General features: G+C 34.7%; 1 protein-coding gene across 1 annotated transcript in view; it reads right to left on the reverse strand.

Moving 5' to 3' along the window:
* The window catches only part of Sbf2 (SET binding factor 2), a 412,779-nt gene that overhangs the window by 194,030 nt on the left and 207,924 nt on the right, over nucleotides 1–10,825 (reverse strand). Inside the window, exons 12-15 of the mRNA XM_026781117.1 lie at nucleotides 8,207–8,284; nucleotides 6,940–7,053; nucleotides 6,390–6,518; nucleotides 3,634–3,732 (exon numbers count right to left, since the gene is read on the reverse strand). Coding sequence (XP_026636918.1) covers nucleotides 3,634–3,732; nucleotides 6,390–6,518; nucleotides 6,940–7,053; nucleotides 8,207–8,284 — 420 coding nt within the window. The remainder of the gene's footprint in view (nucleotides 1–3,633; nucleotides 3,733–6,389; nucleotides 6,519–6,939; nucleotides 7,054–8,206; nucleotides 8,285–10,825) is intronic.

Below are 10,825 nucleotides of genomic sequence, written 5' to 3' on the forward strand. Positions count from 1 at the left end.
TACTGGCTTTGTGGGAGCCTAGGCAGTTTGGATGCTCATCTTACTAGACCTGGATGGAGGTGGGTGGTCCTTGGACTTCCCACAGGGCAGGGAACACTGATTGCTCTTTGTGCTGACGAGGGAGGGGACTTGATTGGGGGAGGGGGAGGGAAATTGGAGGCAGTGGTGGGGAAGAGACAGAAATCTTAATAAATAAATAAATATATAAATAGATAGAAAAAAAAGAATAATATATAGGTCAATAGTCATCCATGTCATACTTATAGTTAGATTAATCAGGTTCTTCAGAACATAGAGATTATATTCTGCATAGATAGGTAATCTTCAACCACTTCAAAAATCTGTGAAATATGGCATTTAAAGAACTTAGGGTTTTGTTGACATGAGATACAATTACTCTTGGCAGCTCCAATCTATTCTCCAGAAAATGTTGAGTACTGAAGACACTCCACTTAGAGTTTGTTTTCTTCTTGCAAAACTGACCTTTGGGCAAGGAACGGCTTGTGCATCAAGCACTGACAAAATGCATGACATCCATACAGGACAAGCAGGATACAAGAAAAAAGACTGTCAAATCTTGCCAAGACAAGTTAAGATGGTTTTAAAAATTTTTCTGCCTCTGAAAACGGTCTGTCAGTTACTCTAGGCCTTACTCAAAGTTGGTTGATCCAATGCTGCAAATGAGACTTTGGGTGACTGCTCAGGTAGCCAGTTGTCTCTGTCTTTTGTTGCACATTTTAAAAGTTGCTTGATTGCACTTCCTGCTTACTCAAGTAATATTATTTCCCTTCTTGGGTCTTCAATAGGGTTCAAGACTAGACAGTCATAGTTACTTTCCTCTCATGACCTTGGCTTATTTATAAGACTTAGACTCTGTAAGATAGGATAATTATTGAAACATTTATCACATGTTTCTTGCTTGATATTGTTTATGCTGGCTGTAATTCTAATTTTTATACTCGACATTTGTTCTTATTGTATATAATTTTGTATTAGACTTAGAACTCTTTTATTTAAACAAAAGAAGGAGGTGCTATGGGAAATCCTTCAGCAAGTAGCCTTAAAGTTACCAGCCCACTTGGGTGTGGCCTCTTATACTATAAATGCCAATGTAAAGCTTGCACTCCCTCTCTCTTCCGGTTATAAGGGGGTGTGTTACAATTGTTATTGGTCTTGGTCAGAAAAAAAGCTAAACAAAGGAGTTAAACTTAAAGATCTCTTTCTGAAAAGAAATATGGGGAATATAGAAATGATAGGACAGAAGGATAGATTATTGAATTTACTTTTCAACTAAAAACATCAACTACTTTAATATTTTCATTATTCTTCAATATTTTACATTGGTATGGATTTTAGTGCATTGATACAAATTAAAAGTTACTTTTACTATACTAAATGTATGTTTCTACTCTTGTTTGAGGTATTGTGCTATGCAACTCTTTAAAAATGTAATATATAATGAAGAAATACAGGTGAATAGTCATCTATAATAATCAAACTTGTAGTCATATTAGGTATGCTTTCAAGGTTAAACAGATATATTTAGATAAATAGAAGGTCTTCAAACATTTCAAAGATCAACAGAATATGGCATTTAACCCAGAGGCACACGAAGGGGATCTCTGAGATTGAGGCTAGCTTGGTCTGTTGAGGGAGTTCCAAGACTCCCTCCCCAGCAAAAAAACCAAAGAAGTAAACAACTAGTTACTAAAAGTATCAGTCCTATTTGACTCAGTTAATTAGACTGATTACCACATGGCATTTTGCTCATCTTTGAAATGCATCAATAAACCATTCCTACCTAGAGAGGAACAAACTACTTCCTAATCTTCAATTTCCTCATCTATTTAATACCTGTCTTCCCTTACTGCACAGGGTCATTGCCACATACAGGGTCACTGCTAAGTGAGGAAGTATGCTAAAACACTGTCAAAAAGATTAGTGGAAGCATCACTTTTTGTTGTTGTTGTTGTTTTCAAACAGTTTCTTCAGGAACTCACTTTGTAGACCAGGCTAGCCTCCTACAAGAGATCTGCCTGCCTCTGCCTCCTGAGTGCTGGAATTAAAAGTATGTACCACCAATGCCTGGCTGATTGTTTATTTTTTGGAATTGCAGATAGAGCCAATCTGACAGAGTGAGGTTAGGAATCATACATGAGAACACTCACAAATTTATAATCTGGATTATATCACCTAATTAATAGCTACATCATTCTGAGCCAATTATAGCCTCAAGAAAATGGGCATACTGAACCTGGCATAAATTTGCACTACATTAAAGATATTGTATGTAAAGTGGTTAATGCCATATCATTTATTTAAATTTTTGATAAAATCATGTATGACTTAAAATGAGATGTTTAAGAATACAAAATATTGCTTCTTAGAAAAGGAACTAATTATATATAAGTGACAGTCCATTGAAGTATTGCTGTTGTATAATTAAAATAGAAAATAATCTTTGCCAGGACCACGCATGGTATGCCTAATTTCTGCCTGTGTTAATTATTGTTCTTTTTAAGTTAGTCAAAAGACACTGTGAAAACTGATAATAAAAATCACTAGTAATTGAAATAAATAAGCCAGGAATATTCAATTCTGTACCAAAACTGATTATGGGTACAGTTCAGAAAAGAAAGACCATTTGTTTTAGTACAAATCTCTCAAAAAGAATTATTTCTCTCGAAGGAAGGTCAGATTCCAAATGTAGAACTTGAGTATAATTGAGTAGAGCAGGGACTATCTCAGAGGTATAGTGGATGACTGCACACACCAAAAATCTGGGTTCAGTACTCAATACATGCATGTGCACTTGCATGCACAAGCACAGAAAATTATTAGAAACTACACAACAAGGTAGTAGTTTAGTATTTCTGCTTTTAACTTACTGCCTCCCAGATTTCAAATGTATGTGACAAAGCAGTGACTAATAACTCACTGTCAAAATGGTTTACCTTGTCAAACAGCTAGATTAAACAATACGCATTGGGGCCAGAACACTAATATCAAGTTCTCTCCAAATTCCTTAAGAAAAACTCCCTCTGCTTTTCTTCAGAGGGCCATATTTCCCACTTGATTTATGTTTCTTAGCAAAAGAAATCAAAGGCTTCACAAGCAGGAGTAATCAGCACCCACTTAGCCAAAACCCACTATTCAGCCCAAGAATTCAGGTTGTTGTTCACCACATCTTCATTTTTTACATGACAACATTTCCCTCTCCAGGGAGCATTTTCACCTTTGAGTTTCTGTGAGTTTAGTTTATTACTTCATTATTTCAAAACAATAGAATTCCAACGAGAACCAGTGCACTATGCTGAAGCAGAGCATACCACTCAATGCTATTTAAGATACTTCTGATATCCAATGTGTTAAACATTCTGCAGTAAATAAGCATGAGACCCAGAAGAAAACTTACAATAAAGGCGAAGACTAATGAGGAAAAACTGTGGTTAAGATATTTCCATGACTCAGTGACTGATATAAAACTGTGATACACTATGACATACAGGATCAAGTGTGACATCTTGGGACTGATTACCTAGAGCACAAGTATCACAGCTACAATGGTGAAGCTTTTCAGTTCTGAAAATGAAACATTTTATTAATATTTTAAAATGGACTAAATACACTTACATTTTTGAATAGCTGCTCAGCAAGTTCTCTGATGTGCTTTATCATCTTCATTGGGTTGTTTTCTTCAACTTTAATTCTCTCTACTTCAAAAGCTACCAACTTGGAAAAAGAGTCAGATGGCAATAATCAGTACCCAAATATGCTGAATTTACATTTTCATCCAATATGCAAACAAAGAGTCATTATATATAAAAATATATATAAATATAATTTTACAAATAATTAATGTAGATTTATATTGGGTTTCACCCCTATCCCAAAATGACAAAGGCTTATCAAACCTATGACTTGCCAGGTAGTCTCTACTCAGTGACTCTTGGGGAACAGGAAGTTATGGAATGCAAAGAAGCATTTTCACCCTGTAAGTCTCATTCACAATAATTCACTTAGAAAAATGAGCAAGTCTCCAAATATTTCATTACCTTACAAATATGAACAAACAATCATGCCATGCTGGATGAACTTGATGGTCAGTGTGACCTGGGTTCAGATTTCTAATATTTAAATGAAGATGGAACAGTAGGACACCATTTAGACTTTTAATTCTCAAATGATATATATGGAATCCATTTCCTTATTAACTAGTTAGCTAAGACAGTTGTGTAGGAATACATGCTTACTGTAGAGGACTAAAGAAATGTAGAGGAGAGTAAACAAATGAAAAGGGAAAGGAACTAGAGTTCTTTCAGATGGTACACAGAATAATGTTGCTATTAACGAAGTTTCAGAGACCTGTAAATGAGTTAGAAAAGGACTTTGGCAAGTACTTTAGTTTAACTAGATAAGCCATTAACCATTAAGGACTTAATTAGGAACCTACGGATTAATATAAATATTACTATGATCAAAGTTCAGTTACATTAACTGTTATTAACAGGGAACCAAAAGCTCAGTAAGTGCCTGCAAACAACTGTGCCTTACACCAGCATGTGCTAGTTACTAAGTGAGGCACTGGTGTAGGTCTTCATTCAAGACAGAAGCTCTGCTCCCCTTCCTTTACCTGTAAGTACTTAACTGTCTTTACAAAGAATAAAAGACTCATCTCAGAAAGAAAGATCTTCATGCCTACTTTCTTTGCACAAGATAAATCACCAGGGGTAAAAGGTAACACAGCCTTCCTTATTTCGGTTGTCAGGAGTGTCTTTCTTTAATGAATGTCAGGAACTTTAAAATCTATTGGTTCCAATACACTGATGTTTCATAAACTTAAATATAAATGATATTCATTTTCATGTTGCCTTAATGCACTGCTGTGAATATAGAATTAAATGATAAATGGAAAATGTATTTTAAAAAAAGAAGCACAATAAATGTAAAATAGTATCCTATTCATCTATTCTATTTCTCCCTTTATATGGCCAAATCCTTGAAAAGATAGAGACTATGTATCTGTACCAAATATTTCTACTGAAGTTGCTAGAAAAATTGTAATTATTGTTAGCAGGAATGCTATAAATTTAAATTACAGGTCTATGATATTGATTGACTAAATATAACTGCAACTTAAAGTCACATATCTATGCTTCAAGTTAGACCCAGCTGCAGACTTACAATCACTGAACAACAGTATTTTAAAAACTGAGTTTTATTTATGCAAACACTGTCTAATTGTCAAAAAAGAACCAAGAAGCTATTCAATCCCAGTTGCTAAAAATCTTTATGTACGTCTGAAACATTCTATAATTTTCTCAATTTACATTTGTAGTGATGAGGCGAGCAGGCCTGCTTTTTGTCCTGCCCAGCTCCCACATGACTAGTTTAGCCCCAGAAATAATAACATGGAAACTGTATTTTTTTTAAACACTGCCTGGCCCATTATATTTAGCCTCTTCTTGGCTAACTCTCACATCTTGACTAACCCACTTCTAATAATCTGTGTAGCACCATGAGGTGGTGGCTTACCAGGAAAGATTCAGCATGTCTGACCTGGTGGCTGGCTCCATGGCATCTGACCAACTATGCTTTCTTTCTCCCAGCATTCTGTTCTATCTACTCCACCTATCTAAATCCTGCTCTATCAAAAAGCCAAGGCAGTTTCTTTATTAACCAATGAGGGTACCACATAGACAGATGACCCTCCTCCATCATTTCCCTCTTTTCTCTTTAAACAAAAAAAGAAAGACTTTAACTTTAACATAGTAAAATTATATATAACAAAACAGTTATAAAGCAAGAATTACAGTTACAATATTTATATCTATTTTATCTTTTATCTTAACTAAGGAAAACTATAACTATCTATTTATTTCACTTTGTAAAAGGGGCAGCAGGCTGTGTTCCCAGCACCCGGCTAGTTTTCACCTGAAATAACACACAAATTGTATTCTTTTAAACACTTCCTGGCCCATTAGTTCCAGCCTCTTATTGGCTAACTCTCTCATCTTGATTAACCCATTTCTATTAATGAGTGTAGCACCACAAGGTGGTGGCTTACCAGGAAGGATCTTAACCTGCATCCATTTTGGAGAGGAGAGCTATAGCATCTGCCTGAATCTACTTCTTTCTCCCAGCATTCTGTTCTGTCTACTCCGCCTATCTAAGCTGCTGTCCTATTAAAGGACAAGGTAGTTTCTTTATTAACCAATGAGAGTAACACACAGACAGATGACCCTCCTCCATCATATATTATAAATGTTATGATTTGATACACAATACTTAGATTATTTAATATTTAATTTATAATGTCTATGAATTTGAGTAAACATTAAAATAACAGCTTTTGCTTTTTAATTATTAGTCATTGATAAGAACTATACCTCATCAAAGAGATCACAGGCTCTAAATGGAGGTCCTCTTTCTGAAACAAAGCCTGCAAATGCCATTCCATTGAGCACTTTAGTGAGGAAATCATTCTCAACCAAACCACGCTGCCCCAAGAAAGCTGTCTGTAAAGTAAAAAAATGTGAAATAATAATTTATCATTGGGAAATGGACAAATGACTAAAATAAAAATAGAAAGACTGATGACTGCTTGAATGCTTTCAGGTGTAACTAAACATGGTCATGAAACATATTTCTCTCAAATGGTTTTGTCTAGTACATGAAATGCTACATGCATTGGAAAGAATAAAAATTAATTCATCTAAAAGACAGGAGGAAAAATAACAGGTATTAATACTCAACTTTAATAAGAGAAATATGAATTTTAAGTTTATATATTCTGAAGAAAAATATTATGCCAACTCCATGTGTCACATAACACAGAGACTTTAATCATATACAAAAAAATTAATTGAATATATATGTCTAAGAGAGGGGTTCTTTTAAGTGAGTCCACTTGACAGACAACCTGGCACTGTGTCTTACTTTATGGAAATGTATCACAGGCTCAGCATGGATTCGTATAAGCTGGAGGCATGACCTATATCCTTGGAACAGTTGTGCAAACAACCTAAGGAAAACTGCTCGTACTTCTTTATCCTGGAAATATAAAAAGAAACATACAGGTAATTTAATTTAATAAAAAAAACAAATTAAGTAAAACAGAGAAGGAAGAAAGCTTGAGTGAGCAAGTGTGCTGTGCTTCCATGCGTGTTTCTCCAAGCAGCAGGCACAGACCATGATAGTCTACCTGTTCTTGGGCCAAATGGTTTGTTTTTTCTACTGAAACAAATAGATTCAAGAGCATACAGCTTTCTTCCACAGGAAAAAAAAGCAGCACAGTTTCCTCTTTTACTATGTGAGAGAAAGGAATATATGCCAATACCTTTTATTTTTACACATGCAAAAAATTATAGTAAAGATTATAAAAGGGAAAACACTAAAAGATTATATTTTAAAGACTTAAAAATTTTTTCCAACATTCATCCAAATTATAAAAATCTATTCTTATTCTAATGAAATATGATTTAAAAGTAAGTCTTGCTAATCCAGGTTTTAATAGAAACAGTTTTAAAACTGTTAAATAAAATTCCATATTTTTTTAGTCAATACCTAATTGAATGGATAAAGAAATCAAGGTCAAGAATTCTTTTTTTTTTCCCTCACTAAATTTAAGTTTATTTATAAGGTCAAGAATTCTTACATCATTTTTCAAAGGACCACAGCTCTTTAAAGTCTCCCACTGGTCACACATTCACCTCTAAGACATGAACTGGGCAAAATAAAAAAAAGGGGTATCATCTATCCTATTCGTTTATGACTACTAATCCAATCGCCTTTTGGCACTTACACCTCAAACCTGATTCTCTCCTAAAATCAGCATTCATTATTTCATTTTTCTAAGTATCCACCCTTTAGAGATGTAGCTCAGTGACATAGCACATGCATAGCAAGAGTAAGGCACTTTGTTTGATACATAGCACTACAAGAAGAGAAGAATCCAAATTCTTATATTGGGTAGTTTTCCTGGGTATAGCTGAGGCTCTGATTTTTTTTTCCCTGTCTTTACTCTTGCTTCCTAAACAGAAAACTAAATCCCCTCTTCTGGCCAGTATGCTGCATTGTAACACTTTTTGAGAATAGAAGAATTCTAATTTCTATTTGGGGGTACTTCTAACTCAGCTTCTTCAACAAACCTAAAAATAAAAGTACAGAACTCAAAAATATTAAATTTGAATATTAAATTTCTTACCAGCATTTTTGAATGGGATAAGGCTGTTCGTGGAGGAGGGAAAGCATGATCTGCTACTTCCAGATCAGGGTGCAAAATCTAAATTAAACAAAATTATAATATAAGATATCTAGGATTAAAAAAAAGATATCTAGGATTAATAAGACTTACTCTTTAGTTTCTTTGGGGCATTGAGTGAACTATCTAATGAGTTAGAGTATATTCCCACCATGAGATAAAATTCTATTAATTGATACAGGTGCATGTACTGCTGTGGAAAGATCTCTAAGACAAAATATTACGAAAGAAAACCTCTGAGGGGCTGGAGAGAAGGCTCAGTTATGACCAAGGTACAACTCTCAGCAACCACATGATGGCTCATAACCATCTGTATCTCTAGTTCCAGGGGCTTTGACACCTTCTTCTGATAGGTACTCATGTGGCATGAAGACAAAATACCCATACAAATGGAATAAGATGAACATCACAAAAAAAGATAAACTAGAAAATTTATATAACATTATCTCACTATTTGAAAATAATAAATAAATAGATAGATAGATAGATAGATAGATAGATAAATGCACACAGAGAAGAACATACACCTGAGTATGTAAAGTTCTCAAAGAATAGCTACCAAATTATAAAATGAGTAACTACTGGGAACTAAGCAGTTTGAGTAGTGCTATATATCTATGGGGCTACTTCTTAAAAGAGATTTATTTTACATCGTGTAATATAAAAACTAAACAGATGAGATAGAATAGAAAACCCAGAACTAAATTCAAACAGTTACAAACACATGATTTTTGAGAGAACTGTCAAAAGCATATATTATAGAAAAGGCAATCTCGTTAACAAATGGTGCTGCAAAACGATACACACATGCTGTGGGATAATGCTCCTGTACACTGTAAAGATTTGTCACTTGTATTGGTTTAATAAAACACCGATTGGCCCAGCAGCCAGGCAGAAAGTATAGGCAGGGCAACTAGAGTAGGAGAATTCTGGGAAGAAGAAAGGCAGAGAGAGATGCAGTCACCAGCCAGATGAAGAGAAAACAAGATGAAAATATGCCTTACTGAGAAAAGGGACCAAAGCATGTAGCTAAATATAGACAAAATTATGGGTTCATTTATGTTAAAAAAGCTAGTTAATAATAAGACTGAGCTAACAAGCCAAATAGTTTATAATCACTATAAACCTCTGTGTGTTTCTTTAAGACTGAACAGTTGTGGAACCAGGTGGGATAGAAATGTCTGCCTACACACATATGTCAAGGAATGCTACTAGACCTCTCTCTCATCCTGTAAAAAAAAAATTCAAAATGAATTAAAAACCTTAATGTAAGACCTGAAATTTTTAGAACAAAACAGGAAAATACTTCAAGATTTATTCACAGGCATAAAGTTCTTCTAAAAAAAAAAAGCTCCAATGATTCAGGAAAACCAAAAAATGGTACTACATAAAATGAAACTTTGAGAAGAGGAAAGAAATAGCCTACAGAATTAGAGAAAATCTTTGCCAGCTATATACTGGACTAAGAAGTCATCTCTCGATATATCAACAACTCAAATGTTAAATACCAATAAAAACAAATCCTCTAATCAATAAATGGGCCAATAAATTAAATAGTTTGTAAAATAAAAATTCAAATGGCTAATAAATATTTGAAAAAGAATGGATAATAGCCATAGCAATTAGAGAAATACAAATTAAAATCATACTGAGATTCCATCTCCCTCAAAGTCAAAATTACTGTCATCAAGACAATAAGTGACAGCAAATGCTAGCAAAGATGTCAGGAAGGCAGAACTTCCAACACCACTAAGAAGGGTGTAAACTTGTACAGCCTCTATGTAAAACAGTACAGGAATTTCAACAAAAAAGTGAAGTAACAAAACAAAAACCTACCATCTGACTTATCTATATCACTCTTGGAGTATTCACCTAAAAGAATCTAGATTAGCAAACCACTAAAAAATGCACAGACATGTTTACTGCAGCACTAGTCAAAATAATCAAGATATGGAACCAGTCTTCGTGTTCTGGCTGTGTGGGAGCCTAGCCAGTTTGGATGTTCACCTTCCTAGACCAGGACGGAGGAGGGAGGACTTTGGACTTTCCACAGGGCAGGGAACCCTGACTGCTCTTCAGACTCGAGAGGGAGGGGGGAGGAATGGGGGGAGGGAGAGAGGAGTGGGAGGAGGGGGAGGGAAATGGGAGGCTGGGAGGAGGCGGAATTTTTTTTCAATAAAAAAATAAAATATCCTATAAAGTCTAGAGGATAGGTTTATTGAAGAGATGATTTGCTCCGTGGCATCAAGTTACAGAATGTAAACTGAGTCCTATATTAGTTTCTTTCCCATTTGCACACCTTGTATTTCATTACAAATTATATTAGGAAACATTAGGATTTTCTAAATGTCTCACTTTTATAGATAACCACTACAAAAAAACTTAAGAACTAACATGAAGTCAAAAGTTTTCAAAGAATAAAATCTCCCCTGGTAATGGTAGATTTTTAAACTGATAATTAAGGAAGGAAAAACACAACAGCGCACTTCAACAGCCCAGACTAGAGTACTAACAACAGCGCATTTCAACAGCCCAGACTAGAGTATTAAAAACAACGCATTT

This window comes from Microtus ochrogaster, chromosome 8 (genome assembly GCF_000317375.1).
Source record: "Microtus ochrogaster isolate Prairie Vole_2 chromosome 8, MicOch1.0, whole genome shotgun sequence".
Taxonomy (NCBI): Eukaryota; Metazoa; Chordata; class Mammalia; order Rodentia; family Cricetidae; genus Microtus; species Microtus ochrogaster.